Raw genomic sequence first — 20713 nt, forward strand, 5'->3', positions numbered from 1 at the left:
TGGAGCTGGTGTGTATATTCAGCCTTTTTTTTTTTTTTTTTTTTCAAATAATGATAGCAAGGGCACTTCATTAGCAAGAAGGGAGGGAGTAAGGACGTAAGGAGGCAAAGGCAGGATGAGTGTTTTCTGTGTGTGTGTGTGTGTGGGTGAGTGTGTATGCATGCAAGGGGTGGGTGCAAGGGAGGTAAGCAGCAGCGTGGCACTTCACTTGACAAGTATACTAATTACTCCTTTTCAGTAGAGAAGCTCTAGTCAGCCTCTGCCACAGTCTAATGGCCTGACCTAGGAAGCCTCCCTCCATAGCAGAGCCTCCCCAGATCTACTATTACTACTGCTACACACACACACAGACGTGCACGGGCACACACACACACACACACATACACACACACACACACACACACACACACACATACATACACATACACATAAATGTAGAGTCTCATCTCACCGCTATCAGGGAGAATCAGGTGGAAGCAGATCAGTTCTGCCCCAGTAACCTCTTCAGGGACTGGGCTCCTCCTGCACAGGAGATACCACCTCATATCATCAACTAGCACCTACACACCACCACAGATAGTTTAAAAAAAAAAAAAAGCCACATTTTTTTCCCCTCCCTCTCATCTCCCACTCTCTCTCTCTATCTCTCTCTCTCTCTTTCCCATCTTCTGTTTTTTTTTTTCAATACGGGAGGATAAATTTAAAAGGAGTAAATTGGAAAATCAAATGAGGGCTTTAGGCAGCCGCAGAGATTTGCAGAGCTGTCGGCCAGCGTCGTGGAGCCTCATCCATCATGTCCCACAAGTAGTCAATTCCTCTAGTATCTGTAAATGTTTTCAGATATTAGCCAATTTATATGCTCCGAGATTCATCATGGAAAATCAGCTTTAGCGGTGCACATTATCAGGACCTGTCTCTCCCTTGCTCCATGAAGTTTGATGAACGAGTGCCCCTCCACAGCTCAATGGCTTGTGCATGGGGAGCGTGGGGGGGTGTGTGTAGGCATATAGAGGAAATGTGTAAGCACCCCCCCCCCCCCTTACCACTACTCCATCCGTGGAAGAAAAAAAAAAGTGGGTTTTTTAATTAATAAACAAACTTGCAGAGGAGCTCATCAGTGTCAGGGGCAATAACAATCGTCATCCGTTATTGTTTATTACGGTCCTCCCTCAACAAATGTTGCTATCTAATGAGGTTTCTCAACATTTTTTTGTGTTTGAGATAATGACTTTTTCACCCTGGCGGAGAAAAGGAAGAGTAGTTACAAATGACACAAGTAAGCAATGAGAAATCAAGCCAAGGTTATGTCGCTGTTACCTTGCCTTTATATAGTTTATCTTGTTTTGGAGTTGCATATGAAAACAGCCTCGTGATTTGTTTACACTGGTTGTTTTCTTTAGCAAATCCCAATGGAGGCGTAGCGTTTCACATCTATTATTCCTCTCCTCTTCTCTGTTCTTTCTGTTCAGATGTTGACGGTGTGATATGGTGCCTTAGTCAGAATTTATACCAACATGGGACAATTACAGTAAATTTGGCGAATGTTTACAAGGTGCAAAGTCGCGCTGCAGGGCTTTGTTCTCTGTGTCTGGTGTTCTTCAGATTATGCTTTTTATTTTCCTGCACGTGTTTTATGTGTGCTTCTGTGTGTGTGTGTGTGTGTGTGTGTGTGTGTGTGTGTGTGTGTCTGCGTGTGTGTGTGTGTATTTAAAGAGTATAGCGTGTGTGGCAGAGATGAGCTCAGGGTGTCATAGAGGAGTGCTGCCGTGCAAGGCGGGGGCGTCTTTAATAAATGTATGCTGATGTTGGAGGCTGCAACGATGCGAGGGATGCAAGGGCTCTGTTGTTATTTACTGCTGTGTTTGTGCACAGCAGCGAATCCTGGGCCTGCAAATGGCATTACAGCCTGTGATGAATGAGCATTAGGGTAAACTCATTTTAAAAGCATCCTGATTTATTAGCGGCCCGGCCTTCCATTTTCATCAGGTCAATGCTTGGCTGAAATTCCACAATGTCAGCGCCAAGGTCACCTCTTTATGGCTATTTTTAACCCCATCGCTCAAAAGAAGCAGGACGAAGGGATCCTATCACTTATTATAGCCATCTACCAAAAATATCAAAGGTCTGGAGAGACAAGGAGAGAGAGGGAGAAGCCTAGTCCTGGAAGTGTGTGTTTATGTGTGTGTTATGTGAGAGACCAAAATGTGGCGGTGGTCAACCTCCAATTATGAGTGCTAGTAAGACAAGAGCTTTAATGGCTACCGTTTGCCTTCGGGGAGGTTTATTACACACTACTGTTTTGCAGAAGCAGCGTCAAATCTATAAAACGACCATTAGGAAGAGGGAAAAAATCAATCAAAATGCCATTAAAGTGGAATAAGTTGCCAATATTGCTGATGTGGTTGCGGGTCCTTTGATTTTCCTTCAGATTATTAGGCACAGTCGAGTAGTGACTTTGTTAAGGGAAACCAGTGTTGTTGGGGAGTAATATGTCTCCTGGCTTCATAAAGTTTGCTGCCTCATATTTCCCGCTTTATTGATTATCCATTATCATTTGTCATGAGGTGTCCTAACTCAAGGGGAAAATATAACCCTCTTTCTTCACCGCCGCCCGCACTGCACAGGAGCATGGTATGGATCTGCGTGTGAAGGTACCAATCTCTGAGAAAAATGAGCAAAGAAATAAAGCACAGCCCTGTGCCTTGCAGCTCTAAGAGGGAGTGTGAGGTTATGGTGTAGGCTGGGGGAGTACCACGGCTGGGGGAGACTGAAACAGAGAGGAGGAAGGAAAAAAAAAAGAGGTGGCAGAGAAAGATGGAGACGAAGAAGAAGCAGAAAGAGAGGAGGGAACACTGAATGGGCTTTGTTCTCCACCCTCCTGCCTCTTTATTTCATCATAAGGTGGATGAGGGATCACAGCAGTGTTTGTCCTCTGTGATAGTTTTCTCAAGGAGTAATGTCTATGAAAGAAATGCAAAGGCAAGACAGGACAGGAAAGAAGAGTCTTAAGGGTTTTTACATGTTCTTCTAAATGCCTTTCTGTTAATGAAATACATTTAACAGGTGCTTAATGATCCAGTCAGCGTTTGTAAATGTACACCCAAGACTTTTTCAAGTGATTCTTTTTCATTTGGAGGTTTTTAAGTCCCTTTTTTTATTTATTTATTTTTTTAAGCAATTTTTATAAATCTTCAAATAAGCTGTCTTGTTTTTAACAGTTATATACTTTGCACAGTTCTGCAGATGAGCTTGTGCAGTGTTGGTACAGGCACCATCCATGCCTGAAATGTGAATAGAAACATTCCTTGTATTATCTGTAATGTTGCAAGTCTGTCAGGACCATGTATCACTAAAATGGCGTGCCTCAACCATTTCGTCACACAATGATACAATCCATTTAATCCAAATCTTTTTAAGAAATGATTTAAGGAATTTTTTGCTGTTGCAGTGCCAGCGAATCAATCCAGCAGGCTTTCCTTTCTGATTTATAATGTTAGTAGAGCAAGAATGGGGATGAGAGATGCAGAATAGTCAGCGTTCATAACATAGATAAACTACATGGGGCTCCTGTGCTCTGGACTGAAACATTTATCTATAGAAAATCTGTATAGACACCAAGCAGCCATCTAATGGACTAGTGTAGAAATACTGCACTAACAGTGGCATGGTGAATTACAGTATGTCAAACCTGTCTTTTCTCTGTATATTTTCACTGTTTGCTCTCAATTCAATGCAGCAATTTGATTTTTTTTTGTCATTTATAGGTAGGTGGTAAGCTATAGTGTTATATATAATTTGCACAGTAATATTAATATGATTTTTGTGTTTGTTTCTCCCCCTCTCTTGCCTTTCTGTCTTGTTCTCAGCATCTAAAACTGTCCTCAGCAGCATGCTTAAGGAGCCGTCGTTAATTCCAGACCAAATTTTGGCCAACAACGTCTACCAGGTAAGAGTTTTTTGAAATTTAAACTGAAATATTACAGAAAGCTATTTAGATTATTTTGTTTCATGGAATTATATATATTTTAATTGCTTCATTTATTTTTTATATAATTAAAAAATATATATATCACCCCTGCCTGTCTTCAGGTAACAAATCTACTGCTTATGTACAGTGAGTTTTTAAGTGTCATTCTACCACCTGGCTGACAGACGGCATCAGCCGCTCATGTTTGCTGATGAGGTCACGTGAGAGCCGGCGGTCATGCCTGCCAATCTGCCAGTATCTCCTGTGTTTTCTCCTTTTCCCCGGCACTGTATGGGCTACCCTCACCTCCCTTTTCCACCCACCCACCCTTTTTTTTCGCACGCCATAATATTTCTTCCCCCTCTTTTCAGTGCACAATAAATGACTGCTGTTATGGACCGCTGGTAGACTGCATCAAACAGTATCCTATCCCATAAAATTTTAAGCCTGAAATTGACGAGGAGCTATTGAAGGGGATGAGATGTGTCTGGCTTCACCTGACATAAAAGTTCTGCTTCACAGAAGGAAGTGTTTCATCCTGCCTGCCATCCCACTATCACTGATACAGAGGCTGGGAGGTGATGGAGGGAAGAGGCGGAGGAGAGGATAGGCTGATCTAAATGCATCTCCATGTGCACACAGTGGATCAGACCCAATGTTCTATGATACAAGAAAAAAATCATTCCTAAGCCTCGTGGTGGTTAATGTGTTCTTTTGTTTGGTATTTTATTTAATACAGATGATGTTGTCATATTTTATGTAAATTACAGAAAATCTCAATTATTCTTGCATGCAGAATTTCTAAATACTTTTTTAGTTGGATTTGATTTAGTTCAATTCTTATGTCATTCAGCACCATGGAGAGTTCTGGGCACATCAGTGCTTGAACTATTAATTTTGACTGAACATGATTTTTTTTTAAATCCATTGTCTAGCAGAGGCTTGGCCTTGAATATAGGAGCAGAATTGAAGTCCAGGCTGTTTAGGGGCAACCAGCTGGGTAGCAGAGCAACTATTTCCTGGGGGAGGAGACTTATTTGAATGAGTGTACATGTGTACGTCTGTTTGTTATTGTGTCTGCCCAAGCTTTCTGTGTGTGTGTGGGGCCGGGTCTGTTCATAGCCAGTCAAGCTTGTCCCATCCTGCCCCCCCCCCCTTTTTTTTTTTTACCTTTCTTTGGCTGTCCTGTCGGCAGTGTCAACTTAGAGTCAGTTACTCCGCCACAGAGAGTTCATGACAACCGCCCCAACTACTATGTGGTTTGAAAGAGCTGCATTCTCACATGAGCGGAGTAGCTCTTAATGCAGTTCTGTCAGACACAATATGTATGTATTAATTAAAATCCATTTTGAGTGATTGGTGTTTGTTGAGAGCAGTGTAATGTCGTAAGAAGTTAGTTTTCTCTCTTGGAAAAAAGCAAGTTTGGCATATTTTGACATCTGGCCTTCTCAAACTCAGGATTCCTTTCTGTGGAAATCAAGCAGCTTGCATCCTGATGCAAAATGGCATTTATTCTAAAAGCATTTTTTTCTTCAAAGATTTTAGAGGAATGAGTGGAACAGCTAGCCCAGGCACTCCCTGCATTTTGCCAAATTGGCGTTTGTTTCATCTTCCTCATTTAGGTAATGCACTTTGGAGATTTGTTGTGAAAGCAGATTAAGGTTGACCTGAAAACTCTGATTGTGCTCTCGCTATACATCGGCATAAAGATAAGTGGCTTTCACTTTGCATACTAAGCCAATACTGGAGAAAAGCAGATTCTTAACTTTAACTGATGCCAAACACACATTTAAGCTTACATCACCTCGTGTCTGTGCTCTTATTCTTTTAGGTAGAATGCCTGAATCTTTTTGCTGCAGATTTATTAACATCATTGTCCTCTCTGAAACTACACTAAACATTTGGGTGTTTCAGTAGACATGTATGAAATGCTGCTTGTTGCTATATGTTGGAATCCTTGACTCTATTCTCAGCGCTATTGGCCAAGAGCATGAAGTGCTACTCTGTGACAAACTGAAGGAGAGAAACCTTTCTTTTCTAGGTAAGACATCTCTTCACCTTCTCATCACATTTCTAAATCCGTCTGGTCAGGGCAGTGTAGCCTTTTTGTAAGCCTAGTATAGAAAGCCTTGGACATGATTGATGCAGTGGATGGTATCTCCTATTGATTTGCTAACAGCAAGGACCTGTTATCAAATATCCTTGGATGTTTATGCACCAGCTGTATGAATATTTTAAGCTTTAATGTTTCATTAGTTGTAATGTTTGGTGCTCTCGGGTTGCTGCACAGTTTTCTTTTATACAGAAATGAATGAAAAAGGGCAGTTTCTATTTACATGAATATTATGTTGGTACCATTAGGGGGATCTTCGGAAGCTCCTCATATGTGGTTCTAGTTTCTGATATTTTAACCACTCATAATTTATACTTTCCTTACACCATTGTCCTGTTCCAACAATATTAAATCAAGGTGGAGTGTCCAGGTGTGAAATTGTGAAACAGAAATTTTAACCCTCCCTGCGTACCATCTTCCCCCATCCCATCAACATCCCCTAGGTCAAATGAGTGATGAAGGGTAAAAGTCATTCCCTTTGCCATTAAGACCATATCATTTATTTGGACCTGGAGTGCTGACCTTTCCTCAGAGCTGTACCGAGGACTGTTCTAAAACTGTCAGAGTTCGGGCGACACAAGGGCCACTGAGGCAGCCTCACCCCATCTGATAAATGGATTGGAAATAAGCTACCCAACAGCAGGGATGGCCCATTAATTTTAATCAAAGGTGATGTAAAAAGGCGATCAGAGCCACATGACAATGTCAGCAGCCTAGTAGGTATGAATAGAGGCTCCCATCCTGCACAACATACAACACACATACACCAACATTACCACACCCAGGATGCCCCCCTGTACCACAGGCCACTGGCAGCCTCGCTGACCTCACTCAGCTCTCTTTCTCCCCCCTTGGCTGATGCTACCTCCTCACCACCACTGACACCGCCACCCTCCATCTCTCCTCAATTCTCTTCTATGCCCCATTAGTTGAGCTTGGCTGGAGACAAAGAGGCAGGCCCTTGGAACTGAATGACCTGGTCAGCCTGAGATTTAATGGAGAAATCAGGTGTTGTAGGGATAATGGCCGAAGCGCACCAGAAGTCAAGGACAATGGCTGTGGCCTGCGCAGGCAGGGGTCATCCTTACAGAGTCTATAATGCCAACCTTGTCCCCTCGCTGTATATTTTATAACGCTCTGCCAAACTGCAAACTGGAGAGCAGCTCTGTAACTGGGCTTTACAGGTTTTTGTGCAACGACAGCGAATATGTGGCAGATTTAGTTAATGGTTTTACTGTGCTTGCTGTCCTCTACTGTTATTTCTTCTTTGCTAACACAAAGGGGTTTTGTTACCAGCACACTGGTGAAGGCCGTTAGGTTACCTGCCTGTGATTGATGTAACAGAACCTGTTCAGTGAAGAGTAAAATTATTACAAAGTAGGAGTCAGGTGTTAAAATTCTGCACTTTATATCCTGTAGATGAAAACCAACTGAGAGCTATGGGCTACGACAAAACACCTGATATCATCCTGGAGGTTCCCATTGGTTCGTATTTACATTGTGAATGTCAATATTTAATCTGAAATAACTGCCAGTTAACCTTTGATACCTCGTTTCAAAGAGGATTCTGCAGTCGTTAAAACAATGTCATGTTATTGCCAGACGTTCTTTGATTTTTGTGAAAGATTTTGAGTCTGAGTGTTCTCTGAGTGTTGCTGTGTGTTTCTGTTTCTGAAAAGCTGTGGAGGGACACATTGTACACTGGATTGAGAGCAAAGCCTCATTCGGAGATGACCACAGCCATCGCACCTATCTCAATGAGCAGTTCTGGAGCTATTGGAACAGGCGAGTGTTCTCTTCGTGTTCTCACCCCTTCGTTGCCTTTGTTTTATATGCCTTATATAAATGAACCATATAATGCTATAACTCCTGTTTTCCCAATTTGCGTATCATTTATAACTTCTCCTTTCTGACCGCTAACCCTGATCAGCTTTTGTCAGTATTACAAAGGCAACTCATATATCTGTCTAACAACGCGAACCACTTCCTCCCTGGCATAGACCACACTAACCCCATACTTCCACATGCATTTCCGTCACTGGAGGCTTTTACAGCCTGTGAGCTTTGGAAGGGAAGCTGTCTCATGACAATCCATTGCATCTGTTGTCATGAGAACCTTTTGACATTAACAGGCCCTTGTACTCTGACCCCTGGGAAACAGAGGTGTATGAATGCATGTGTTTCAGTGCTATGAATGCACAAAATATCTACTTTTTTCAAGGTCTCTTGAGAGAACACAATCATTATCTGTATTATCTTATCCAACCCCAGAGAACACCAATTTTATTTAATTTCCATTCTCCTCACAAGGGGGTTATAAGGTTATGTCCTGTCATTCATGTGCTATTTCTTAGTTTAAAGGCTGAAAATGTCCCATAGTTTCCCAGCCATTACATAAATGAAATAGGTCAGTCCTTCCCTATTAAATACCAGCAAGATTAGCCATGTGTCCTCAGCCATTATCCAAATCAGTCAGTCCAATATTAATGTTATATAGGCTTAATTTCAGACTGAAGTAATCAGGTAGAGAGACTTTTGTCATGAAGCACACACAGCGAGAAGAGTAGGGGTCGCTCACACATGGTCTTCACATCCCTGCCTCCCTTGGCACGAGGTTCCAGTCACCAAGTTGAAAAGTTGCCCACACCGCCTCCATTCGTCTCGCTACACCCCCGTCCCCCCTCAGCCGTGACGGCCAGCTGACATGCTATGACATGGTGCTGGAGCACCAGGAGGTTCCAGAGCTCAGGCACAGCCGGACTCTCTTTGTTTTTGTTTTTCTTCAGTACCAAGTCGTGATCAAACTTCTGGATCTATCAGGACCACAGCACAAAAAGAGAAGCTGTCATGAATGAATTTTCATGTATGTTTTTTTTTTTTTTAATGCGGTTTCCTCAAACTAAAACAACCCTTTTATTGTCTGCCTACCGGAGATTAGATAAAAAAAATACTTACTTACTAGAGTTTTCATGATATAGATAACCCGATATCTATTGAAAATAACGTTTTTATTATTTTTTCTTCTTTGTTGTTTTAAATCTGTAAAGAGATTTATTTATTTTTTTAACAAAAAACAACTAAATGAGTGGAAAATAATGGTTCCACATTCAGAAAATGTTACCCCTGCCGTTATATGACTGACCTACTGATTTCACTCAGAAGCTGCCAGCAGAAGAATCATTTGATTTTCAAGGAAGATGACTCATCCAGTATCATTGAGCAGTTAAAATGCGGGAGATGAGGTCAAGGTCATAATCAATGGTGTGTTTTATTTTCTCAGAGTAACATAGTTTTATTTGGAAATGGCCTGCTTCCAGAAGAAAAGGCACTGTCATTTTTTATTTAATTTTTTTTTACTGTTGTTGACGTCAGGAAATAAAAAGTCACTGAGGTGTGAATTTTAAAAAAGGGCCGATCTTTGATGGTTACCATCTTTTTTAGGCCTCATTAAATGATTGGTGACAATAAAAGGCTTTGCTTAAAGCACCAGAACATTCCTAGACCATGTTTGATGAGAAAGTGCTTAAATGATTACCGTCGCAGACAGTCAAACTTAAAATGATGTGAAAAGAGCTCAGTTGATTAGCACCACGGGCAGCATGACATGAAGATCACATGTCTCTATAAATATTTCACTGTGTAACTCAGGGTTCTTTCTTCGTTTGGATTGAAGAAAGTAGCTTTAATTTGTCTTTGGTCTTCCTCTTTTGTGCTCATGGCATTAGTTTACAGTAGGTCAAAATATCAGAATACTAACAGGCTGATTGGACAGTTAGGGTTAGTCTGAGCCTTACATATTTGCCCACGGGTGTCTTTCATTGATATTCACTGGGGCGGCCTTGTCCAAGTGTATTAAGGAACTGACAAAGTAGATCCCATCATGTCAGCCAGCAGCCCGGTCAGATAAACATTGTTGTCAAAAAAAAAGAAAAAAAAAATGTCAGTCCCATCAGACCCTACCTTTTCCAGCACCCTTGTAATTTTTAATTGACATTTACTTCTGACATTTGAAAATGCACCTCATCTTTCTCTTGTTGTTAGACCTTATGCATTACTGTATGAGGTACGTAAGTGTGTGCACACATGTGAATGTTTATGTGCATTTGTAAAGTGAAGGCAGTGAATTCGGGGTCAGCACTTTGTAGTCACAAAAATATAAACTAGTAGAGAAATGGGGGACAAGAGAGTGATGGGGTGACATCACCCTCTTTTCACTTCTCATTAGTCGGATTCAGTCGATGAGACGAGCCCTGAAGGGGCTGATGTTTGGGGTGTTTGTCCATTCTTTCATTCCTCAAACTCAGATTTCAGTGCTTTACTCTAAACCTTTAGGTTTTCTTTTTGACTGCCCTTGGAACTGCACAGCAGTGTTTGTAATTACTTCATTGCCCCTGATTGACATTTCCAGTGATTTGCTTATTTTTCATGAATTCCCTCTTTGCTTTAACTGAGCTGCTTCACCCAGCGCTTGTGTTAATTGTTCTCGGTTTGCCCTCAAGCCGTGCAGAGTGAGCTATCGGGACATGTTTTTGTAGACGGAAAGAAAAAACATAACTAATTTTCCCTCCAAAGCCCTCACCAACTGCATTTATCATCCAAACAATAGTCTTGCCAACACACTAACCCCATAATGAACCCCTCTTCAGTGGAGTGAGGGGTAATGACGCTTCACCTACAATGCTCCCAAGAAAAAAGATAAAAGGGGGGAAAAATGGAGAGAAAAACGGTCTTCTGCAGAATCAAACGGCCCAGTGCCTGGATGAGATGGCGAAGCAGCAGCTATTGGTGTCTTCAAGCCATCAATCTTAGCTGGTGGCGTTCCAGAGCCAGCGAGCCCTCTGCTCTGACGGATGTTCAGATAATTGAGTTATCCATCTCGCCCAACTATCAGAGTTGCATAAAAATTATTCACCTGCTGGTGAATATTAAACACATAATGAGCCTCTTGTGTGTTTTAGGAGAAGTGGGTAAGGTTAAACACAGCATGTAATGAAATATGGACCCTTGTGTGGTGCCACCTTACTGCCCCTCCTTGATTATGGTGTACTTAAATCAATTACGGTTGGCAAAGTTCCTTCCATAACTCTCAGAACAGCAACTAAAGTTCTGCCCTTGTGCTTGTCTGATTAGTTTATCTTATCAAGTATGTATTTCAGAATACATCCAGATAACCACAATTACTTGCTGACTTCTTAATATCTGTGCACTTGTGTGCATATGTGTGTTTTTGTCACTGATTACTGCAGATTTTGACAATTCTACTCTAGTGGTCGCTGTGGTGTTTAGTTACTTAATCAGTTGTCAGACTGTAGAGTCCTTTTGTAAAGACAGTGTATCTGGAATGAAGGACAAAAGACACCAGAGAAGGTTTGATACTTGATGGATGGATAAATAGATAGATCTATAGATCAATGATTGGCCCTCATTGTCAGGAGAGTGTGTATTACAGCTTGCACAAGGAAGAACTGAACAAAAATCAGTCAAAACATTGACGCCACATCAAAGCATAGTAAAGAAAGCATCTGACAAAAATAGCTACAAGGGTCCCTCTTAAATTGATATAACGCTCATGTCTTTGCATGTTTCGTAGTCTCACTGCATCTCTTCTCTGAGAGTCCACTCATTATTAATTTGTCAGATTATGAGAGATCTTTGTGGCCCCTTAATTGCCCTCCATGCAGCAGTTGTGCACCATGAAAGAATCAATAGAGTAAATCAGAATATACTGTTTACCACAAAATAGATTTTCAGCTATAGAACTACTTCGCACTATCGTACAGAAGATTAAAAAGGAAAATGTAGATTGAGAGCTTATTCTTCTCTCCGCCGTTTCTAATTTTCCCTCCCCCATTCCACCCCATCCGACACAATGGACAGCCTGTGTGGAAATGAGCACGGATGCCAGCGTGCCCCCTCCCAAAGTAAATCAGCTGTGAGATTCGTAAACTGCAAATGTGTCAGAGTTGAAAATGTTAGCTCTCTTAATGGAGGCTTGAAAAGGTTAGATCTGATAAAAAGCTGTCAGCCGTCCACAAAAAATGATTTATAGCAATATAATGGGACAGTATGCCTCATTTCTCCCTCATATGAAATGGGGGCTAAGACTTTTGGGTTTGCTATTATACATCATCTGGCTTGACCACTTAGAAATTTGTTGAAACTTGATTTGCACGCACATGCATTATGTTTCATCTGGCTCTTTTTGTTTTAGTAATTTTGAAAGTTATGGCCTGTTGTAATGTGCATAATTTATGTCCTCCCATAATTACCAGCAGAAATTCTCATGCTCCAAAAGTGCATATCGATCTCCATTGAAATCTGTTTTGCGCAAATGAGATTAGTGCTTGTCCTTTGTTGTATCACTTTTTTGATGCACATAATGGAAGCAAAACTACAATTAATGAGGAAGTCATAACTCTGAAGACTCTCCGCAGACTGTTCCTACAACATCACTAATCTGCTCGCTGACACATTGGCTAATGAATAGACAAAAATCTGATTTATGTGATGTTTTATATTAGTTGACACAGCTGCAATTAGACATCTTGAGGTCTTTGTGAACTTTTTCCAATTATATCTGGAACTGTATGCTGTAGCTTTTACAGCTTAAATTGCATGGCAATTCTGTTACATTCTCAGAACCGTCAATCCATTTGCGACGTGGAATTAATTTTTCGATTCAAGATATTGTGCATTGCCGTCCTTTTTTTAATGGACATGTCCATCATTTCTTGTTTAACTTTCCAAAGCAGTAACGACAGGAATGATTAATAAGTGTAATGACACAATGTGTTGTAGACAGCCCTTATTGAATTCAGTTGATTATACTTTTATCTTTAAACAAGGTTTTATGCCTAGATTTTTAGATGTGCATATAGTTGGATTGGTTAAATAGGAATAGTGGCATTTTATTATCATTATCATTATTGGATATGCACGTAGAGTGTTTATTGTTTCATTTAAAGTAATAGTAGTGTAAGTATAGTGTTCTCCTCAGCAGCAGTAAGGCCATCATAGAACCAGAGCAGATACGGGATGTCACCTGAGAGAGGATGCCTACAGGTCATGGCTGCTGCTGATCCAATGAGGCTCGACATTACAGAGCCATCCCCGAGGTCAGGTACTGGCGCTTCTGGGGTGACAACGCGACACCTCCAAGACCTGTGCCCTGCCATACTTTACCCCACCTCCCTGTCTGAGATGTGCACAACAAAGAAAGAGGGGAAAAAGTCTCAGCTGCAATAATGGCTTTTATGGTTATCATGTTCACGATCGAGGTTGTGTATGTATTAAGGTTTTATTTATGTTGTGTTTAGTCATGTTGGTCGACTTCCTTCCTCACTCTCTGACATCAACTGAAACCCACCCACTACCTTGGATAAAATTACAGGTTTCTCTGGATTTAAACATTGTTTGAAACATTGGGAATAATGTAAATACACAATTTAACAAAACATATAGCATAGATATTAAATATATATTATTTAAATAATAACTGATACTATGTAGCATCATAGTGAATCCAATATGTGAATAGTTTCTTATGTAAGCCTTTCTTTTGTGATGTTTCAGGGTGTCATGGTTGCATAATTTGTATTTATTTAATCTGCATGGAAAACTCTAGTCCTATATCAGTTTCCTGATAAAGTGTAAGCGCCTTTGACATTTGCTTCCTCCTATTTATAGTTATGGATACCCCATGCAGTGCAGGAACGTGGCCTCTTTTATTGTTTCCTTTGTTATGACATCCTCTCGTAGAATATTCCACAGCTAGAATAGCTATCCACAATGGTGGTTCCTTTAGGGCTTTGCATGTGTTTGTTTTAGGGCACATCAGCACACACAAGTGCAACGCTGGCCCCCAAAGCATAAGCAACTCTGAATATTAATGGCAAATGACAAGTCGGCTCTGATGCTTCAAGGATTTCATGCTTTTAAGGATGCACATTTGGGTGCATTGTTTAAGGCGTCTGGGGTGTAATCCGCACTCTCAGGTCCCCAGCAGCCTCAGGATTTAACTCTGGTTAAGCCTCCATGTCTCCTATTTATTTTTGTAGGGTTGTATGTGTGCATTATCCAAATTTGTCATTTACCACTGAGTGTGAGAGCAGCTTTGACACGGCCGCTGTGTCTATAAACGAGGAGCGGGACAGAAAGCGGCACCCCAGCGATACATATCCCTCCTCCTGTCTTTCTGCTTGCCTGTGACACTGGGATGGGGAAGAAAGCCTGGAGTAAAATGAGGTGCGAGCATGTCTACTCCATGAATTCCTGTTTTGCTATGGAACTTTTGAAAAGATTAACGTGCATTTTTTGTCAGCTTTCACGATGTATGTCATCAGACTTACAGAGACGCACATTTTCCCCCCACATTTTCTCGATCTTGCTGCCTTCTTCCCGTTCTTTTTTTTTTTTTTTTTTCCCCTCGACAGTGACCTTCTGGGTTTCATTCCAGGAAGAAGTCAGCAGCATTTGTCAAAAAGCGCAGAGAGTGGTGGGCAAGAATTAGAATGGCTCTTTTTTAAAACTTACTCTAACAGGAGAATTTCGACGGCTGCCTAACCCCCAGAAGAAAAAGGTCCACATTACACTCAATGTGATGTAAAATTCACAGTTATACTTTCTTGACACAGAGTTAACCTCGGCAAATAGATTTTGCACATACATGGTGCTTGCTTTCCCTGTGTGCATGCTTATTGCTGCTAAATATTTTCACGAATGTAGAAAATTAAAGGGAGATAACGAGAAATAGGAAGATAATTATAGGGATGTCTGTTATTGTATCTTGTATTTTGCTGAATCTATTATAAAGGCTAAAGGTAAAGGGTTTTTCACACACACGTTCTCTCCTCATATACACACTCATTTAAACTCAGCAGACATAAAGCTGCAACACAAATTTTTAATGCTTTCAAGGACTCTTGGTTCATGGGGCCTTTTAAGTATTTTATATCATGCGTCTCCACAGCTGCTTCTAAAGCATCTTAACACTGCCCGACGAAAAGGGCTTAATTTTTGTCTTAACCTCTCTGTAGAGCAGGATGAGGGAAGCCAGGAGTCATACCATGATTCCTCTGGTGTCCTCCCAAGCCCTAAGCAGAGCGCTGGACCATATGTCCTGTGGCCTGTCACATGAAATGAATGCAACCAAGAAAAGCACCGAAAAAATAACATTTTCTTTACTGGTTTAAAAAAAAAGAAAAAAGAAAAATCCCAGTTGGATGGAAACAATCTGCTCTTTTTGTTCTTTTTTCAACCAATATGGTCCTGACATTTTGTTTTAAGGAATGGCATTTGGAATAGAGGAAGAGGGCTTTATTCTACCGTGGTTCACACGGATAGAGGAGGAATGCATATATTAGTTCTAGACATGCGATTTCATGACATGGCAAGTGTTTAACAGCTTTTTGGAGACATTCCAATTTCTTTTTTTTTCCATTTTTTTCTTCTGGTTTAATTTTTTTTTGTTGGGGTGACTTGTCTCACTATGACTAGCAATGCTTTACATATGGTACATATAGGTTAGTCTGATTTTTAATAGCATACTTCTTGATTTAATTGAACCTTTTAAAGGCTACTTGGGTTTTAGATCAGTGGCATTTTACCTGCTGTAAATTAATGGTTTAGTTTAGCCAATCTATGTCTGTTCTAATTTATATGTTGGTCAGCATTGTCCTGTGTATTTCGGTGCACAAAAACGGTAAACACTCTTTTCTATTTCAGACCAAGAATAAATAGAATATTTTTTTACCAAATGACAGCCAAGGAAACAATGCTTCATATTTCTGCCTTTGTGTTTAAAGAGCAGCTCTGTGTGTACCTGATAATGTGCTGGTACTCATGGTCTGTGGAGGCCCATCAGTCACTGTGTGTAGCTGGTCGCTTGTGATAAGTGGTTCCTTATAGATAATCTAGACAGTAGGCTTCTTTTTATAGGCCCACTGTCCCTCACATAACCTTGTTTTTTCACCGTCCGTGCTTGTTTTCTTCCTTTTTCACCTTCTTGTTTATCCTCCGTGTACATTTAAATCCTTTCCTAGTCTTATAATTCCCAACAAGTCCTGAATGAATTTCCATGTAAACAATGATAATCTGGAACAGATATGTTACGAGCAGAAACGTAATCCCGTATAAAAGATAGACACACACTTAAGAGTGCTTACACTGTACTGTAGTTTTCAGTATTGAAAGCTATCCTGGCTCTGTATGACCTCTGTGATTGACTGCAGAAAGATCCTGATTAAAAAAAAGCTTTTGGTGATTTATATCTCTAACAGAGCTTTTGATATTCTAATCCAAGAGGGCATGCTTTTCCTCTTTTTTGGACAATGCAGTAAAAAATATTTTAGTGGATAACGGAAAGATTTTTGAACAAATCTGAAGAAACCTGCGTCACCAATCAGCTCCCGTATCCATTCTACAATAAGTTATGTCAAATGCGGCAATGCTGTTCTGAATTTCCTCCCATCATTCTACATTTAGTAAAGTAGTAATTTAAATTTTTTTTCCATTCACCGCCTGACCTCATCCATCTCCCAGAACAGCATTGATATATGGTTTTAATTGTTTGTTTCACTATGTAAGACCTGTATCTGATTGTACCTCATGGCAGTTATGTTGATTGATGTACCATAAATAATAGAATTTAAATACCAGATGAAGAGGTATTTGTTTTTGCTTTATGTTTCAGTATTAATTCACTTCACTGCGCTGTTGCCAAAACTGCTGAAAGAGATACAAGCACATCTGAGTCCTTCCTCACCGGCCTGGCATTTGTTAAAGAGCTTCGTCAGGACCCTCTTCCCCCATCTTTGTTCCCAGGCAGCCCTCTCCCTCTCCCGTCTCTGGTTTGAGTTTCACGTCTCGCGGCGGTCTGATTGCCTGATAGCTTAAACATCTCTGCCTGCCTATCCCTTTAGTGGGAGTGTGTAATCAAAGACACATGAGGAGCCTGTGTCCAAGTGCTGACCTTCTGATTTTGCTCATCAATTCTGGGGGTTAATGTACAAGATCTATCAGGTCAACAGATTTGTCTCTGCAAGCTCTTTCAGGTCTGTAAATGATTAGAAAAAAAAAATGCATTTGGCCACTGAACCCTATTAAAACTTCTTAGAATAAATGTGCACTCAATATGACTACTAATATATTCTTTCCACTCTCTTGGGTTAGTAATGCTAACATGCTATTTTTCTCTATTATGGATTTTAAATGAGCATCATAAACCAAACCTTTGTGACAAGGACTTAAGGAGTTAACAGAGTAATGATATGATCCAAATTCCAACTCTGTCCACTGACGATGCAACGTTTCATCATAGGCGGGAAGTTGAAACAGGCGATACCCAATCCTTTTCCTTTTGGACTGATGCGAGATAACAGAGGCATACATTTCTGAACAAGTGAAATCTAAACTCTGCGCAGAGTTTGGGGCTTTGTGCCGCCCCCTTTGTATGGCCGCCACGGAGACGTCAGAGAAATCTATTTCTCATTTTGAGTGATATCTCTATCAGCTGGCACATTCGCGCCATGAATCTTCCCCCATGTCTCTTCAATGACTGCTGTGTCTTTTTAAATGACCACTCTTATTTTTTTTGTTGTAATAAGCGTCTGTGTGTCATGGAGGTTACAAGTGAAAGGGCAGAATAGAGCTGTCTGGCGAAAGGCCTCTGATAGAAAGTGCCACTTCAATTTGAGCACAGCTGCAGTTAAGCCTGGGCTGGCTCACTGTCCGGCCCGACACGTCACATTCTCGTCTTCTGCAACTGGAATGGATGTGAAAACTATTAACTTTAGACAGAGTTTTGGCCGGACCATTTCTGATCTCTTCCCTTTTATTTATTACTTATCTTCAACTTGTTTTGTCAAGAATGCACACTGACAAAGACCGCCTCCGCCACCATTTACATTTTGTTTATTTAAATGAAATAGATTCTTTGAAGGCCTCGGATTCAATGTCAGTTTTAAAATTGACTGCAATATACCCTTGCAAAAAAATGTGTACATATTTATAATGTTATGCACCATTAAATAACATCTCACTTTACTTTTTATATCACTTTTCCGTTGGAGAGGCCATCAGACTACAGACTACACCTCTCCTAATTTGGTGATGAGGGGGTTTAACAGTTTGAGGAACTCTATCCCCGGAGCTGCTGACAGTCCTCAAGCCCCCCCGAGTCCCTGCTAAGGATGGAGCTCGCGGTTAGAGAAAAGACTACTGGCTCTGTTTTAAGTATTCGTTGTGGTTTGAATTAGAAAGGGGATAAATTCTCTGAATAATGATGGCAAAACTTTTAGCTTTAACTGCCCGGGTGAAACAAAACACGCTTGAGTGAAACTTTGAACTAGTCTTCTTTTTTTTCCTTTTTTTTTTTTTCCCCTCCCTAGACGTTTTGTTTTCAAATTGTAGCGCTGAGTTCATGGGAAACTCGCTCCGAGGTTACCTGCGCCCCTGCAAAGTGATGGAAAAAAAGGATTACGGCCACAAGAATGTTTTTGCAGTTAGTTGAAATATTACTAACCTTGTCAAGTGTCATTTTGAATGAGAAAGCAAACATATTTTAATCAGGGTTTTAAAGGCAGAGCTTTTCATAATGTGACTCGAGGAGAAAGGGGTCAGCTAATTGCAGCGTTTGATGTCATGTTTGGTCTCTCTCTCCGTTTTGATACGACTGCCTGGAAGCATGCTCGCTCTATCGCTCCGCTCTCTATATCATGCGCGCACACACACTCTCATGAAAAACTACTGAAAGGTCTTCGAGTTCTCAGTGCTGTAATCTTCATAAAGTCTTTGCTCCTACTTCCTGTCGGCCCTCCACTCAACTTCAACCTCCAACCTTTCCCTGTATGCATCACGGAAACACAAACCTGACAACGGTGAAATTTAAGGATCAGATTCATAATTTTGTGAATGAATGTGCACGGGCATGCCACTGTATCGAGATTAGGGTATGTCGGTCCTGAGTCTACAATCCATCTCTCACTTTCCTTGTTAAAATATAAACTCTGTTTGGACCCAAAGGTATGTGCAAAGCTCTCCCACCATCCTACAACAGGTTAATCTTCCAAACTCACAATTTCCAAACTCTCCCAAATCTCTTTGGTTCTCATAATTACTGTTTTAACAGCAGAAGAGGAGGGGGTAGAGGGATATACATTGTAAATTATGTTTGACAAGGTGGGGTTAGTGGTTTTGTCGTGGCTTGTCTTTAGTTATTACTCACACTTCCTCCTGCCATAGATAAGGTCTGTTGGTGAACATACCAAGGTGAGCGCTGGCGCAGGGCCCTTATCGCCAGCATTGATTTAGGGCAAGAACCCAGTGACAGAGGTCATTGTGCAGTAAAGCTATCCATCATTCAAGTTTGATTTCTGCTCAGAGCTGTCTCCAAGTTGTCTACACGTAGGCGAGTCACAGGGAGTAGAGGCCACGGGAGGGTTAGAGTGGCGGTTGGTGTGATGTGGACGGTGGGTTATGCTAGCTGTGTGTTCAGAGATGATGAAGAATTAAGCATTTAAGACCGTGATTACAGGTTGAGATGTAATGTAGAATTACATTAAGAGCGTAAACCTAATTTGAGCCTCTAATTATTGTATGGAATCCACAAACTATTTGTCTAACATTTAAGGCTTTGACATGCTTTTATATAATAAAAAAAAAAAAAGTAACCTTGATATTTTTCCACCAGTAGCTGATTGCCTGTCTTTCCACAGTTTATTTTGCAACTCACAGTAATTCTCCACGTCCCAGACATTTTCTGAGTATGTGTTTGAGATGCTCACATTTTCCCCCCCCGATTTAAAATTCAAGGTAGCTCTCAGCCTGTGGTAAATAAATTTACAATCATAAACACAGTTTTCCCTCTTTGCAGGGTATTTTTTTTTCAGATGTCTGAAGATGGGTATTTATTGCTGTTAATGTTGTTCATGGCCTTCGTGGCTAGACTTGTAACTTTTGGCTTAAATGTCGTATTTATCCTGGCATCAAATCGGGGAACTCATACCTTCAAATATGCTATGAGTCACAGTATTGATTTGTCATGAAGATTATTTATTGCACTTTTTTCCCCCCCCACTGACTTCTGCAGAAGTTGGAAGCTGTCAAGAGATTCTCCTGGAGTGATTGCATGTAAATGGCTGTAAACTGACTGCTTAATCCTGAGGGTTAAGGTATGCCTGTAGAATGTAGAGGTCTCCTTAGTTATGCAGAAATAGCGAGCTACCGCGACGTTACTGCTCACTCCAACCTACCAGAGGATAACTTAAGTAGTTAATTACACTTCAGTCTGTAATCAAACCCATGTCAGGTTGTCTGAGACCCTGGATTTGTGTGGTGCATTCAGTTAAATACAGGGGCAGCTTAAACATTTTATGGTTCTCTCCTCAAATTAAAGTTTTTTTTTTCCCCCTGCAATCCACTCTAAAATGTGTCATATCCCATTACACAAATTTGGATATGGTAAATTAGCAAGGAGAGTTCTTACGCTATGAATATGTTGAATTTTTTTTTTTTTGTGCGGCGTGCAGAGGGTTAGCTTGCCGGGGGTTGGGGGGGGGTCTTTAACTCTGAAAAAAAGTTGTCTTGAATTTTCTCCCCCTCGCAAGATGATGTGTTTTTGCAATTCAAATATTTGC

The 20713-nt window shown here is 40.8% G+C and overlaps 1 protein-coding gene across 2 annotated transcripts in view; it reads left to right on the plus strand.

Annotated features, from left to right (window-relative positions):
* Positions 1-20713, plus strand: part of cdin1 (CDAN1 interacting nuclease 1) — a 55331-nt gene that overhangs the window by 21206 nt on the left and 13412 nt on the right. For both annotated transcript variants that reach the window (XM_019277176.2, XM_027274941.1), the window contains 5 exons: positions 3867-3946; positions 4339-4388; positions 5941-6008; positions 7500-7565; positions 7760-7865. In XM_019277176.2, the coding sequence (XP_019132721.1) occupies positions 3867-3946; positions 4339-4388; positions 5941-6008; positions 7500-7565; positions 7760-7865 (370 nt within the window). The remainder of the gene's footprint in view (positions 1-3866; positions 3947-4338; positions 4389-5940; positions 6009-7499; positions 7566-7759; positions 7866-20713) is intronic.

Source organism: Larimichthys crocea, chromosome XXIV, assembly GCF_000972845.2.
Source record: "Larimichthys crocea isolate SSNF chromosome XXIV, L_crocea_2.0, whole genome shotgun sequence".
Taxonomy (NCBI): Eukaryota; Metazoa; Chordata; class Actinopteri; family Sciaenidae; genus Larimichthys; species Larimichthys crocea.